The sequence below is a fragment of the Myodes glareolus genome, chromosome 7, assembly GCF_982192425.1.
Source record: "Myodes glareolus chromosome 7, mMyoGla1.1, whole genome shotgun sequence".
Taxonomy (NCBI): domain Eukaryota; kingdom Metazoa; phylum Chordata; class Mammalia; order Rodentia; family Cricetidae; genus Myodes; species Myodes glareolus.
Window position 1 is genome coordinate 97901902 of NC_142032.1, and position 16974 is coordinate 97918875.

Consider the following 16974-nt stretch of genomic DNA (forward strand, 5'->3'; position numbering starts at 1 on the left):
AGTTCCTTGAATCCAATGCTGCAGAATGTGTCCAACTGACAAAAGAAAGCTAAAGACTGGTGGTGTTGTGGGGGCAGGCATAGAAATGAAGATAAGTTAAGAAAAGAACATCTAGGAGACGTCACGGAACCTTTTAAACTTTGCACATTGGAAAAATCATGGAGTAGGTAATGTGATTATGGGGGTTTCTCAGCTCCTTACTGAAAACCATATTTCTTAAAACAGGGGAAGTTGTCTTGGGAAATTTGTGTTTGAAACAAATCCAATGTAATTACTACTGAAAGTTGGTTGCTCATACTCCAGTCTATGGCCACAGACCCAAATACATGTGGGCAGTACTATTTGCATTCAAAGGTTATTAATAACATACAAAAGAAGATATGGAGTTCAGAAAGATTTCGTAAGGGAGGTGTTTTGGTTAGTTGCAAGGAATAAGTGGTGGAGGAATGTGATCTAATATACATTGTATAAACATTTGAAATATTCAAAGAATATAATATTATTTGATAGTGTCACACTTAGGAGAGATACAAGGTAATATTATGTTACCCAGGCATTGAATACGGTCAGTAATATTGCATTATGCAATCTGAAACACTGGATATTTTTAATACTCTTATCATGAAGAAAGAGATGAATACGAAGATGAATATGAAGATCTGAGAGGAGTTAAAGGTTGGGAAAGAATATGCTAAAAATATATTGTTTAAATTTCTTAAAGAATAAACAAAATATTAGAAAATAAATGGTTAATGTTGGACATGATAAATAATTATAGAATATTGAGTTTCAGAATTGGGGTGATGATATATTTTAAATATATTCCTTCTCAGTATCAGTTATATGGATGTACAATTACTACATCCTAACTAAAAAGGATCAAATAGTTGATATTTGTCATTAGTTTAGATTTTCAAACTTTTGATACAATTTAAGTATATAATAGTTTTCTTATAATAATATTTCCTTAGAATATAAATTAACATAAAAATTCACCTTTTTAGTTTTAATTTTCTTTTATTTAAATTAATAACACTTGCTGGGGTATTGGTATAAGCAACTTTTTCTGTTAAAGACCAAATAATAAACATTTTAAGCTTTCTAGGCCATATTGTTTCAGTAACTGCTCAACTCTGGGTCATAGACAATGTAAAATCAAATATCTTCCAATAAAAGTAGGGAGATGGCTCAGCACTTAGGATCACTTGCTGCTTTTGCAGAGAGTTCTGATTTCATTCCCAGGACCCACATGGTTGCTCACAAGCTTCATACGTCAGTTCCAGTTCTGACCTCTGTAGACAAGCATGTGGGGTACATACATACATGCTGATAAATACTCACACACATAAAAAATTTAAAACTATTCCAAAAGTTCATTTAAATAGACCTGATATAACCTTTCACCATAGTGTCTTACCCATCTCTACAACTCAAACTAACAAATCTTTCATTTCAGTGGCTTGATAGGTAAACTATTCTTTGCATACATAAATCTCAGGTAAGACATGGAGCAGAAGATATGAAGTTTCAAAGTGACACATTATCAGCTCTTGAAGAATTTGAAGAATATTCTTTTTCAGCATTCTAGCTGTGAAGATGGGATGGTTCTTTAAGAATGGGTTTTGTGTAAATTGTTGTGCTCACATTCCATGTACTGAAGGCCAATCACGTGACTCCACAAACAAATTGAAGGGAGCCTGGGAAATAGGAAGAGGGAATCTAAGATGAAGGGTGACACATAATCTACTTTTAATCTTTTGACACAAGCAATATCTAAAATTTGTTTAGGGAAAATTTTTTCTTTTGCATTAGTATTGTAGCTTTTGCTCTAAATATTTATCCATTTCATCTAATGCCATGCTTATTCATATCTTCCTCATTAACTTAAAATGCTGTCATAATACACGTTAGTCCCACCACTGTTTATTTCATCGTATTTTTATTACTAAAGCTTCAGATGCAGTATATATGTCACAATTTTCTTAATCATTCATTATTTCAACTTTCTAGCATGTCAGAATCCATTAAAATGCATGTGAATTTTGAAGGTGACTCCTTTGACTCTTGATTATTTCTCAAAAAATAAAACCTTTAAATAAAAATATTAATTCTTTCTAACTAGAATCTTGGTATATGTGTATGTTTCTTTGGTGACTGTACACCCATACACTCACAAATTTTGGTTTTGTTATAACAATTGTATTGTAGATATTTATATATTTTTCTAGGTAGGAATGATAATGGTTTATTTAGGAGACAGTAAGAACAACATGATAAAGTTGTTTTGAGTATTGGGGAGAGCACAGTTTCAGAAGCATGGTGTAAGATAGGCAGAAAGATTTCATCCATTAATTTGAAACAATGAAATGAACAAACATATTTATAGAGGTCATTCTGCATACTGGAAAATGAACTGATCATGTAGGGGCACAGGAGAAGAAAGGGTACCTTTTAGGGAGGTGTTGCTGAGAAACAGATATAGGCTCATGATGACTTGGGCTGATGAATATGTGTGGAATTGGTGGAAGTAGGGGAGACCATAACATTACTATATGTGTGGAATCCATTACATAGATGAATCTAATAGGATTTACTTGTTGAGATAGTAAGGCAACGGAAAAAAAATATTTTATGTATGTGTTAATTTCTTCTTTCGTGAAGACATTATTGGTTCAGATGAAAAAAAAGCAAAGGAAAAAGAGATGAATAACAAAATAACATATGTTATGCGGACAACTAACTAGTCCTAAATCAGAAACAGTTGTGTACTGTACAGTAGTAACCAAGGAGAAGAAAAGAGTGAGGTTAAAGTAAATACAAAAAGCAGGGTTCCTGGTGGAGTGAAAAGTGTGTAAAAATAAGATTTTAAGAATCTGTGTAGAAAAGTAGCATGGCTTGGTTTATATTTACAGAGGGTGGTGTTGGTTCTAGACAAAGTTAGCAGAGTATGAATCAAAAATATGGTTTTTGTTATTTTTAAATGAGAGCTAGTGAAATAATCAAACCTGATTTATGCACATGCTTAGGCTTTTGTGTCATTAGCCTACTACGAGGCTAGAAATAATTGTCATTGACTGAGAAGAAAGCAAGGTGTTTATCAATTCTCTGAGGGAACTTTCACACCCAGAAATAGGCAGGGAATCAAAAGATGAATAGTGAAGAGTAGAAATAGGCAAACCAGTAGTTTGTGGCATCTGTAATCAGGGAGAAAAAAGGGAGATAGAGATAGAGATAGAGAGAGAGAGAGAGAGAGAGAGAGAGAGAGAGAGAGAGAGAGAGATCAACTATATTTCAATGTTTCTAGCAGATCAAAGGTGAAGATGCAGAATGGACTCTTTAAAGAAAATACTGATAGCCTTTTGTATTTATCTTAGAATTTCTATAGAAGCCAGAAAAACAGCACATAGTCACTGGGGTGGAAGATACTCTCAGGAAGATAGAATAGCAGAACAAAGATTAAATAAAATCAGAACAAATAGTATTGGGAGCTATCAAGCTGTGCTATCAAGCTGTGATGTGGACAGAAAGATAGGAAAAGTGAAGGTGCACAAAGGGAGGGTTAACCAAAATTAAGAGTACAATAGAAAACCATATGGAAACCTCCTATTCTGTAAGCCAACGGATGTATCAGAGCTAGGAAGGGTGGTGGCTTGACTAGCTAAATAATGCATAGCTGATATCTAGCAGATACTAAACCAAAATCGCAGTGCTGGGTATGGAGTTTCTCCTTAATAATTGTTAGTCAGGGTGGTCTCAGATATTGCCAAAACAATAAAGACGTTTGCCATTACTCTTGACTGCTCACTGGACCTAGTTGATAAGACCCTATTACTACAGACAACACACCCCTTGGGTATAAGACACAGAAAAGCTAAACTTTAACTGAGCTAGAAACTTACATTTTATTGACCAAATTGCATAATGACAGAAGTAAAATGCAAGTTTCTATAGGGAGAAAAGGCATCAATAGTCTTACCTATTGGGAGCCCTATTGCATATATTATTAATCTGATAGGCAAGAAGTTCCTGCTGGGGCAGTAGTGGCATGACTGGGAGTAACTAAAAGCCTTCTCGTTCATTTTTGAGACTTGATCTACATGGTGGAATTCATGTTTACTACTGTAAACCCTGTTAAAAATTCATGACTTATGGGCTGGAGAGTTGGCTTATCATTAAGAGCTGCTGCTTTTGCAGAGAACTAAATTTCAATTTCCAGTACCCGTGAGCTATCTTATAGCTGTCTGTGTCTTTAGTTACATGGGAAACAGCATCTTCCTCTGACTTCCACAGGCACTAGGCATGAAGATAGTGCAACTCCCCCACAAATATATACAGACAAAATACTCATACACATTAAATAATTTTAGAAATATAGAAAACATGGCTGATTGAATGCTAGGCTCTAAGAAGAGACTTCCTGTTGCTGCTTGATAAGTTGACACAACCCCAATCTGCCTTCGAAATACTTATATTTATGCTGATCAATAAATACTGCTTTCACTCTTAATCAGGGAAACTGCTTCCTGCAATGAAAAACACAGAAAACAGAGATATATGGCTGCTGAAGACATTGAGAATAAGCAAAATTGAGTATCAGACCTCAATATGACCATTACACTACTCCCTCTATAGCTTAGGGAATGGTATAGAAGAGCAGGCATGAAGAATCTAGTAGTGAGAAGGGGACAGACTGTGGTATGCTAACTTCCATGCAGGATGGAGCAAAACTATCATGACCTCACAGTAGCAGCTACTGCCAACAATGAACCTGGATGGTACCTGGCCAGTCAACAATCAGTCATAGCTTAGGAACGGGTCCATGTGGTCAAATACTTTCTTGATAAACTGAGGTATTAATGAATTCTGGGGGAGGAGCAGACAATGTCTTCTGTTGTGTACCCACTGATGAGCTCACCATGCTTTGATGAACAGTTCCAAACCTGAAAGTTCCCTGGTTAAACTCAGTGAGTCACAAACTAAACAAAAAGCTATGGGCGTGTGGAAGAAGTGTTGGGTGGAATAATAAGGATAGGAGTGAGATAAAGAGCGTTGTAGGTGATGGTACTAAGAATGTACTATATATGTATAAAGGAATTGTCAAAAGAACAAAATTAGTTAGAAAAAATGGAAGGCAATACTTGCTTGGAATGGAGTTCATGTGACTAAATAATCAGTGGAGAATAAAGTGGATATAAATTCATTTTGTGATATTTCTGTTTTAAAATTACTTCATGAATTAATCAACTTTACATCCCAACCACAGCACCTCCTTCCTCCTCTTTTCCTACTCCCTCCCTTTATTCCCTTCATCCCCAATAAAACCCTCTTCTGTATTTATTCAGAAAGGGGCAGGTCTTCCTTGGGCTATCAGCAAACCATGACCTAGTAAGCTTCCATTTGATGAACCACATCTCCCTGTATTAAGTCTGGACAAGATAATACAGCACGAGAAATAGGTTTCTAAGAGCCTGTCAAAGTGCCAGGGATGGCCCCTGTTCCCATTACCAGAATCCCACAAATAGACCAACTTACACAACTTTCTCATGTATGTAGAGAGCCTAGATCAGTCCCATACCATGCTCCTTGATTACTGGTTCAGGCTCTGTGAGTTTCCAGGATCCAGAAAAGCTGTATCTGTGACTTTTTCTGCAAGGTTCCTGACACCCTTGTTGAGAGAATTCAATCCTACAGCCAATTATGTTGGGGAGGCTTGGCCCAATGATCATGGTCTTCTCTGAGTATATAAGACTTGACTACCTCCAATAAAAGGCCAGGGCAGGATGAAGGATGCTCTCTTGGACTGTGGAGGGCTCACTGGCAGCAACAGCATGGTGACCTTCCCCACACCTCCCCAGTTGCCCTTGGGAACAAGAGGATCCTTGTTCTGTATTGTGTACTTTATGTTCTGCACCTGTTAATAAATCTGACTTAATCACAGAGATCCGTCCCTCATTAGCTCATCTCCACACTGGACACCATTTGTAAATGGTGGTTGTGCTTTCATGTCCTACTGAAAAATCCCAAATAATCACACAAAAACTTATATTAATTACAAACTGTTTGCCCAATAGCCAGGTTAGACAGTGGAACAATCTAACTGAGGACTCTGATGAGGAGGGGCAGAGTTGAGAGAGATGCACACAGTCAGTCTCCCCAAGAAACAACATGGACCAGAACAATAAAAGTCATGACTACATGGCAGCAATATATAGATTAATAGAAATGGGTTAATTTAGACGTAAGAACTAGTTAGTAATAAGACTGAACTATAGGCCAAACAGTTTGTAATTAATGCAAGTTTCTGTGTCATTATTTGGGACCATGGGGTGAGGACATAAAAGCACTATGTTGGTTTACACCGCCTGGTACCTACAATTCTTCCCTCTCCTCAGAAGGACTCACTGAAGTTGGCACCGTATTTGGCTGTGGGTCTATAAATCTACTTCCATCACTCACTGGATGAAGACTCTCTGCTGACAACTAGTTACAATCTGACAAAATGGGTTATCAAAAGAACAATAATCCATTAAAAATGGAATACAGACCTAAACAGAGAACTCTTGATAGAGGAATCTGAGACACTTAAGAAAATGTTCAGCATCCTTAGTCATCAGAGAAATGCAAATCAAAACAACTCTGAGATTCCATCTTCCACGTGTAAGAATGGCCAATTTCAAAAACACTGATGACAACTTATGCTGCAGAGGTTGTGGGGAAAAGTGAACACTTCTGCATTGTTGGTGGGGATGAAATCTGGTACAACCACTTTGGATGTCATTGTGGTGATTTCTCAGGAAATGAGGAAGCAACCTTCCTCAAGACCCAGTAATACCACCTTTGGGTATATATCTAAAAGATGCTCAACCGTACCACAAGGACATGTGCTCAACTATGTTCATAGCAGCATTGTTTATTATAGCCAGAACCTGGAAACAACCTAAATGCCCCTCAACCAAAGAATAGATAAGGAAAATGTGGTACATTTACACAATGGAGTACTACATAGCAGAAAAAAATAACATCTTGAATTTTTCAGGAAAATGGATAGAGCTAGAAAACATTATTTTGAGTAAGGTAACCCAGACACAGAAAGACAATTATCACATGTACTCTCTCACAGGTGGTTTGTAAAAACAAAGCAAAGAAAACCAGCCTACAAATCACAATTCCAGAGAAATTAGACAACAATAAGGACACTAAGAGAGACTTACATAGATCTAATCTACATGGGAAGTAGGAAAAGACAAGATTTTCTGAGTAAATTGGGAGCTTGGGAACCTTGGGGGAGGGTTGAAGGGGGAGGGGAGAGGCAAGGAGTAGCAGAGAAAATGTAGATCTCAATAAAAATCAATAAAAATAAAAAGAAACTCCATTAAAAAAATCATGATAGCCAATTCATGTTGTGCACCCACTGCTGCCAGAGTCTTAGCTTGAGTCATCCTTGTAGACTCATGTGAGTTTCCCTTGCATCAGACTTCTACCCAATCTTGTAGAGTCCCATTTTACAATTATCATGATATTTCTATTACTATACAGAGATGTTGAAAAAACTGTGCCAATAACCGAAAGGGAAGAGGGTGTAGGAATTTTGATGATGCCAATAAGAACACATTTATATTTTAATAACTATAGTTAAGAACAAGGAAGGAAACAGTTTCAGTATGAAATTAGTGTAAAGAAACAAAATTTGGGGGAAGTCAATGAAACTTAGATCCATGATCCTGGAGGAGAATAGCCATTGATAGACAGTTGTCATGAAGGAAGCCAATGTACACTGTTAAAATACAGATGCAGGTGGGTGGGAACTAAAAGAGGGGAAAGGAGAGGGGTCTTTGGCTGAACACTGTTCTACATGAAATATGAGACAGTGTTATCAAAGGACAAAAGTAGTAAATTATTCATAAAAGAGGAAAAATGAGTGGCTCTGAGAAATATAGCAATATAATTTCTCTCTGCAGAAGAGGAGATAGAAAAGAGACCTAGAGGTGATAGGAGACTACAATGAACACAATAGGACTGATACACAAATGATACACAGAGATTGTGACACCAAGCACAAGACACACATAGGTTCAAGGCAGAAAAAATTCCCAGAGGTGGGAAAGTGGGTACAAAGTCCCACTCTCAACCAAGAAGCTATTTTCAATTGATACATTCTGGAAGAACCCAATATATCAGTTTTCTTTAATAAAATGACACTAAATATAACAATATCAATCACACTTCAGGGAAAACTACATGCTTAGGAGTTATTTACTAACATAAAATGAACTACATGTTTTTATGTTTTCTTTTTTGTTTGAGTTTGGGGTTGCTGCTGCTGCTGGTGTGTGTGTGTGTGTGTGTGTGTGTGTGTGTGTGTGTGTGCATGCATGCATGTGTGAAAGAGAGACGGATGGAGAGAGAACATGAAATTGGGTAATAGAAAGTTTGGGAGGGTCTGAGGATCTGGGAGGAGTTGGTAGAAGAGAAAGATTATGATCAAATATAGTGTATAAAGTGGCTTTTAGTTCCATTAAATACACAACAGAAAATTTCACAAAGGGAAGAACTGTACTCACTAAACAAATATCATAAAACTGACTGAGATAAGAGACTGCTGTAATTGAGCATAGCAATGTGGATAGTGTTCTAAGAAGAAAAATCAAGCATACTGTTGATGTGGCATTTATGGAATCTAATAATCATGGCAGGAAAAAATTCATCAGAAAGACTATGTCAGTTTCACAATGATAAAGCCACCAGACTTTATATTTCTTCTACTGAACTTGTGCAGTCATGTTTGTAATCAAAAAGTGAATTGTTGCATTTAATTATCATTAAGTTAAAAATAAAATGCCATAAAGTTTCCAGAAGCTGTTTTCCAGGGTTTTCTAGAGAAAGACATGACTAAAGACTAATACATAGGATGAGGATGAGGAAAGAACTGGGTGAAAGAGAATGTCCTCATCTAGAACAGTGAGAGTTGAGATAGCCAATTCCTGTGTCCTGTGTTACATCGGACCTCTGAGCAATGTAACTGTGGTTGTAGGCTACACAGGTACACAATCACATGAGCAGATGCATGAGAGGGGAGAAATGAAGCAAAATAGAATGGAAATCAGTGTTGATTCTAGTTAGAGATCAATGAAGAAGACTTGGTGTAGGAGCCATTGCTTGTTGGTTTGCAGCCACCTGGCTAGCTTAGACCCTAAATGATCACACAGAAACTATATTAATTAAATCACTTCTTGACCCATGGGCTCTAACTTCTTATTGGCTAATTCTTATAATAATTTAATCCATTTCTATTAACATGTATATGGCCACATGACAGTGGTTTACCGGCAAAGTTTCGGCATGTCTGACTCTGACAGTGGCTTCATGGCATCTCTCTGACCCTACCTCCTACCTCCCAGCATTCACTTTAGTTTTCCCCTCCCAGTTCTGTTCTTTTGTCCTATCACAGGCCAAGAAAGTTTCTTTATTCCTTAACCAATAAAAGCAACACAAAGACAGAAGGACCTATCACACCTACATGATATCAACTGATTTCTCGGATATCTCCCTGCATCTGGGAATAATGCCCTCTCCACACACAAGAAGCTCAGGAGGGAAGCAGCTAATGGAGCCCTCACAGGTGGAGTAAGACACCTTTGTTACAAGACAGAGGATATACAGTGAACTCTTGATGTTTATGACTTTCTAGTTCACTATATTTAGTCAGGTGCTCCTGTCAAGGGCAAGTGGGGCACAACAGGTGTGCAGAGTCTAAAGTCAATTTAAAAAAGGATGCAGAAATTCTAGGCCAGGGGGATATGCCTGGGAGGATTCATTAAATCTACTTTCCATGGGCAACATTTTCAGGGAAGGTCATGCCGCTTGAGATGAAGACAGTCAAATCTCCCCCAGGACAAGTTTAATATTCATTGTTACTCCAGGGATAAGGAGGCTGGGCAATGTTTGGTCTTCTTTTCATAGCCCTGCCTATCCCTCTTTCTGCAAACTCCTTTTGTGCTTATCTTATATCATTGACCCTTGTAGGAAAAGAGATATAAAAATCAGTTTGTGGACTAAAGATACCAGATTTGATTATTGTTTTCTTGATGACATTCAATTATATGATAAACAGTGACTTGATGATAGATGGAATTTCAATGTGGTCCTGACTTACAGTTCAGTGATAGCCATGGATATTGCATGTTAGTTGGCTTGAGTCAATATCTTATTGCAGGACTCAGAAAATTCTTCTAATTTGGAGGTGAGAACCATGCTAGGAGATTCAGACATTTTTTTCCTCGGGATTCTAAGCTAAAACTCAGCTTGCACCCATATCCTTCACAGAAAGGAATGACCAGCAGTGGTGGTTACTGCATGACAGCTGCTGCAAGAAAAGCATCTATTCTATTTAGCACTGTAAACCTCTTCAATTGTGAAAGGAATCCCACAGCACTTGGTATTTTTGGAGGTAAGTGCTCTGTCTCTGACTCAGATAATGTGTGGAGGGCAAAAGTCTTGAGAAACAGCATCAAATGCACACTTCTATGTTACACACTCTCTAGTTCCACTGGCTTCGGAGCGTAAGTGTTCTTACATCTGTGCCCACTTGAAATCATTGCCCACCCATGACCACAACTGAGTTGTGAGAATTCCTCAGGCTGGGTTCCTGATTAAACTGTCAGTGCTTACTTTTGGTTCAGCCGAACTTTTCTGGACTCTTGGAGTCTGATGCGAACCTTGAATAGATAAGATCCCAAAATAAGTCAATTTAATGTTATTTTATAGTACCCTATATGCCTGATTACCACTGGAAATGACACCAAAAAGCTAATTGAAATCAATTAAAAATTTTGACCATATTGAGTATTGATACAGTGAAGAGTGCTCATGAAAAAGTTTTTCCAAAATTGTAGCTTTATCTGCTTAATTTCCTATGACCATTTTCATGAACCATGGTGGTTGTTTCTGTTTATTTCAGCATATGCTGAAGCTCTTGCTGTGAGGTCTGCATACTGCCAAACTGAGCTACAGAAATGGACCCACCCTCTTGCTGACATAGTATGCATGCCCTGTCCTTTTTCTCTAGAGAACAGAGGGAATGGACAATGAACCGAAAAGAACAGACTCATCATAGGAAGAGCAGGGAGGTAGGGTCTGGAGTGCAGGTGACTGTGAAACACCAGCCAAGGTTTTGATTCTCCTCTTTTATCTAGAGACTGGAACAGAAAACATAAGGACTTTCCAGGTAATTATTTTATTTCTCTATTCACATGTCATCTATTGAATATAGAAAAGGTATTTCTCTGTAAGTTTTAGGCCAGTCTGGTTGACATTGCCAGTTCCAGGTCAGGGCTACATAGTGGGATCTTGCTCAAAAATGGCATCTGAAAACTCATGTATAACAGAAACACTGTTCAGGATTGGCCTTAATTGTATCTTTTTGTTTATTCTATATTATATTTTTAAATTATTTATATATTTTAATATATGTATTTTGCATCCCAACTTTGGTTTTGTTTCCCTCCTCTCTTTCCAGTCTTTCCTTCTCCCCTCTGCCCATACATCCACTCCTCCTCCATATTTATTCAGAAATGGGCAAACCTCCCATGAATATCAACAAAATATGGCATATCAATTTGCTCCAAGACTAAGCATTTCCCTACATATTCAGGCTGGCAAGGCAACCCAGTATGAGCAACAGGGTACCAAAAGCCATCAAAAGTCAGAGACAGCCCCTGTTTCTAATGTTTAGAGTTCCACAAGGAGACCAAAGTACACATCTGTATCATATATGCAGAGATCCTAGGTCATTCCCATGCAGACTTCCTAGTTGTTGGTTGAGTGTCTGTTAGTCCCTTTGAGCCAAGATTAGTTGATTATGTTGGATTTTTGTGGTGTCCTTGATCTTCCTGGCTCCTACAATCCTTCCTCCCCTTCTTCTGAAGGATTCACTGAACCCTCTCTAATGTCTAGCTGTGTTGACTGTGGCTCTCTGCTTGGGTTTTTACTAGTTGCTGGATGAAGCCCCTCTGATGACAACTAGGCTAGGTACCAATCCTGATTCCTAGTAAACGAGGACATGTAGCCTGAACATGTCAACTTCTGTAACAAGGCAAGACTTCCATAACTTTAGATCTACAATCTATCTTTCCTACAAGATTTACTGGGGTAAAGATGGCACAAAAATTGTGGGTATGGCCATCCAATGACTGGTTCAGCCTGGAACCCATGCCATGAGAGTGAACCCATCCCTGACATTGCCTGGAGGACCTGGATCCAGAGACTGGATAGCTCAAAAACCTAAGATAGAAGCAAACACAAAAAGTCAATTTAACAATGCCTAATGATGTTTTTTATATCTTAAATATTTACTTTATGTTTATTTATATGTATGTGTCGGTGTGCCTGCTGTGTGTGTGTTCAGGTCCTCCTGGAGGCTAGAAGATGGTGTTAGATCTCCTGGAGTTGGAGTTACAGGTGGTATGGAGCTGTCTGTTGTGGTGGTACTGGGACTTAAATCACTCAGGTTTTCTGGAAGAGCATAAGTCACTCTTAATGGCCTCTTTCTTCTTTTAATAGGCAAATACACTCTTCCAGACAGTGCTTCTGAGGTAAGGCCTTTGCAGTACCCTAGAATCAAGCACAGTTCTTGATGCATGGAAGTTAATTTTGACAGGGTGAATGAAAGGAAGTGAATCACATTGTCACCCAATGTTAGGGTTTTAGGGCTGTATCATTTTGGAGTTATGATTGGGGATAATCATGAAGGAAATCTGAGAGTACAGAACCAGTGCTAAAGGAATGGTAAAGAAGAGAGCACATGTGGTGAAGAGATTTTCTTTTATCTTCTGGACTATTTTTTACTATACAATTAAGGAAACTGTATATTAATGAAAATTCGATACACACACATCTTATGTCATTTTTTTCTCACCTTCAAGCAGAAAGTTCATATGCATGGCAGAGTTTTCCTTTGCACTTCTAAGATTTGTGAGGACAGAAAACAATTTTCATGCTCAGATTGTTGCTCTGAATCCGAGGTGACGTTATAAACTGGAACCTTTTCAACAATATCCTTTTGATAACTCATTCCATTTATCCTATAGTACAAACACAAAATCCTTTATTTCCTATTTCTTTCTGTTTTTTCCATACCTTCTTTTCTAAATACATTATCATTGTCTTCAAATGAACAAATATCTTTGTCCTGATCTTATAATTTTATCTTTAAGATAAAATCACCTTTAATTTCTATTACTTCAGAATTCTCCCCCACTTACATCCCTGTCCCAAAAGAGCAGTGTACTCAAACAGTAGAGGGAAGTATTTGAAAAATAAAAGAAAGCTAATTAATGATCTGAGAACATAGTACAATGTAATAACATTTTACAATTTCTTTATGAATCAAACTTAAAAATTTGAATTTTAATCGCAAGTACACTTCAACCAGAAACAGAATTTAAATCAATTCCTGTGTATTTGTATATATTAATACATACATGCTTACATCTATTCACACAGATGTTTGTCTATAAATATTATATTGATACATTAAAAATAAATTATTTGTAGTTTTCAATTCTCAAAATTGTTTCCCCCATGTTATTGATATTATAGAAATGTCAAAATTGATATTTAGAAATTAGACAACTAACTTAACTAATAAAGCAACAATATATTATACAGTACACCTATTACTGTCCACTACGCAATGACCTGCAACAAGTGTAAGGTGGTTTGAACTCCCTTGGAAAGACTTTTACTTAAGACAGTATCTCTTTCTAGGCAGCTATAAGTAGTTTACATATAATGGAACCCTGGAACTCCACCTTGAGAAGTGACTTCATCTTGGTGGGAATTCTGGACAACAGTGGCTCTCCCGAACTGCTCTGTGCCTCATTCACAGCCCTTTACATGTTGGCTCTGACCAGCAATGGACTGCTGCTCCTGGTCATCACCATGGACGCCCGTCTTCATGTGCCCATGTACTTCCTGCTCGGGCAGCTGTCCCTCATGGATCTCCTCTTCACTTCAGTTGTCACTCCCAAGGCTGTTGTGGACTTTCTGCTCAGGGACAACACCATAACCTTTGAGAGCTGTGCCCTTCAGATGTTCCTGGCACTGACCCTGGGTGGTGCAGAGGATCTCCTTCTGGCCTTCATGGCCTATGATAGGTATGTAGCCATTTGTCATCCTCTGAACTACATAATCTTCATGAGGTCAAGCATCTGCTGGCTCATGGTGGCCACATCATGGATCCTGGCATCCCTGATGGCCCTAGGATATACCACCTACACCATGCAGTATCCCTTCTGCAAATCTCGAAAGATCAGACACTTGCTCTGTGAGATCCCTCCACTGCTGAAGTTGGCCTGTGCAGATACCTCCACGTATGAACTCATGGTTTATGTGATGGGTGTGACCTTTCTTATTCCCCCTCTTGCTGCTATTCTGACCTCCTACACACTAATTCTGTTCACTGTACTCCATATGCCCTCAAATGAGGGCAGGAAGAAAGCCCTTGTCACCTGCTCTTCCCACCTGACTGTGGTTGGAATGTTCTATGGGGCTGCCACATTCATGTATGTCCTGCCTAGCTCCTTCCATAGCCCCAGACAAGACAATATCATCTCAGTTTTCTATACAATAGTTACTCCAGCTCTGAACCCCCTCATCTACAGCCTGAGGAATAAGGAGGTCACTGGGGCTTTAATGAGGGTCCTGGGAAGATATATCCTGCCTGCAAACCCCACACTCTAGGAAGGACCCATGATACGACTTTCACTATTTCTTCTCCAAATAATTTTGTATTAGCCCCTTTTCAATGTTATAGTCTGCCTGAGAGGGTACACATGCTAAATTTTCATTTTCTTCTATGCAAGTCTTGTGAGTATAAAAAGCTTAAGCTGAACTCACTTGGCACACATTTTCTGTGGTCTTAAAAGCCCACATCACAAAGGTCCTTAGAGAATAAAATCTTTGAAGAGATATATCTTAGGTTCACTCTATAGTTTGGTGCTACCCCAGCATATTTCGAAGAAGACAGAGTCAGGATTCACTTTCCATTTTAAACTCACACAGCTCAGAGATATAGCTTTCATTTCAACTTGAGAAATCTCTAGTAACCCCGCACATCATTTAATGCATGTTATTAGTTATTGATAGAGAGAAGGATGCAAAGAAGATAGTTTGTACTTCCTTGGAAGAATGAAGCTGGTGAAAAAATGAAGGGTGTATATGTGTGACTACATTTGCATTTCCAGCGTGAGACAATGTTCACCTTGGTGGCACAGAGGGAAATGTCAATGCTGACACAGCAAATGATATCAAGAAGTGGAGTTTTGGTCTTCATGAAATTATAATCAGAAAGAAATGAATGAACTTAAAATAGAAAACCTCCAGGGTTAAAAAGAGTACTAGAAAAACAATATCAAGAGAAATACGTTGTGTATATTGTTTGCATTATTTAAAAATTTGTTTATGTATTTATGACCACAAAAACACTACTAGAAACTCTATAATTTACTCTGTACCTTAAGTAGATTTCAGTTTTTTAGATTATTTGTATGTTAATATTTAAAATAAAGATGAGAATTTTAATTCATGTGCTTAGAAGCTTTGACTCATGAAAATGTTATAATTGTTGATGACAGACAGTGCTTAGAAATTTCCTTTGTCTTTACTGAGGCCACTTAATCTCTCAAGCTAATTATCACAGAATAACTAAAATTAATTCAATAAATTTCCTCATTAAAAACAGAAAAATTGTAATTAATTAAAAACTGTGTTTTCTGTTTGCCATGCACATGCATTTTTACTAAATTTAAATGTAAATGATAATTAAGCTGTGTTTGCCAAATAAAGTTTGGTTATTCTTATTCATCATCTTAATGGGGTGTTTTAGAATATTGATAAAGAGGAGGCCACAGTCCTTGATTTTGCAATCTGATTTTCTTTTCTTGTGTGTATGTTTAGACTAGAAATTAAATATTTTTGTTTCTCCATTTGCTGATCTCATGTAATGATGATTGTCATAAATCTGATAAGTTGGGCCTCATGATGTTTCCAGTAGATTTAATTAGCTAGCAAATACCAACATTTAGACCACAGTGTGGTTAACTGAACTAAAACCATGACATATTTTATATAATTAAAGAGCAGAATCACCTAAACATTAAGTAATTTTATTGTGTTTTTAAAAAAGTAAATTATTATGATCACCATAGTACAGTAAAATAGATAATGATAGAGGCGACTCTTCTGAAAGCATCTTAGATTGCATGCTAGTCATCCATTTTAAATTCCTTTTCCCATAACTCTTTTTAAAAAGTCCAACTGTCTTCAATATATAGTTAATTTTTACTTAAAAATATCAAAACAGCTAAAAAAAGCAAGGAATCTCAGAAAACATGGAGGAAAATTCAATAGCAAAATAGAAATAAAAGGGAAAGGGAGGGAAGAGGGGAAGAATCAGATATTAATAAAAAAAGAATTAATAAATAATCTTCAAAAATACAACTGAGTTTATTTTGTGTTGACCATCTACTGCTGAGTCTGGAGGCATCCATTAAAAGTGATTTGTTTACCCAGTGAGACTCTGTTGGAGAAAACAAACAGAACTTTCCTTTGTCAGCAATTATCAATTAGAGACAGCTTCTGTGAAGGGATGGGACTTGTGTCTGCTCCACATCTCAGTGCGGGGACTTCATCTGGCTTAGACCTGTGCAGGCTGAATCCATACTGTTGCAGTCTGTGAGTTCCTATGTGTGCCAGTCCTGTTGTATCCAGAAGGCCTGGGTTCTTTGGTGTCTTCCATCTTACAGTGGCTCTTATGATATTTTTGCCCCCTCTTCTACAGAGTTCTCTGAGTACCAAGGCAGAAGGGTTTCATGAAAACATCCCATTTAGGACTGAGTGTTCCAAGATCTCACATCTGTGCACCTTGTCCAGTTATCTGTCTCATATCTATTCCCATTCTTTGCAAAAGGAAGTTTC

General features: G+C 37.6%; 1 protein-coding gene across 1 annotated transcript; it reads left to right on the plus strand.

Moving 5' to 3' along the window:
- Positions 1 to 13788: 13788 nt before the first annotated feature.
- LOC125395251 (olfactory receptor 2AG1-like) lies at positions 13789 to 14739 on the plus strand. The gene has a single exon (XM_048426559.2). It carries the CDS (start codon positions 13789 to 13791, stop codon positions 14737 to 14739), a length of 951 nt encoding a protein of 316 aa, XP_048282516.2.
- The last annotated feature ends 2235 nt before the right edge of the window (positions 14740 to 16974 follow it).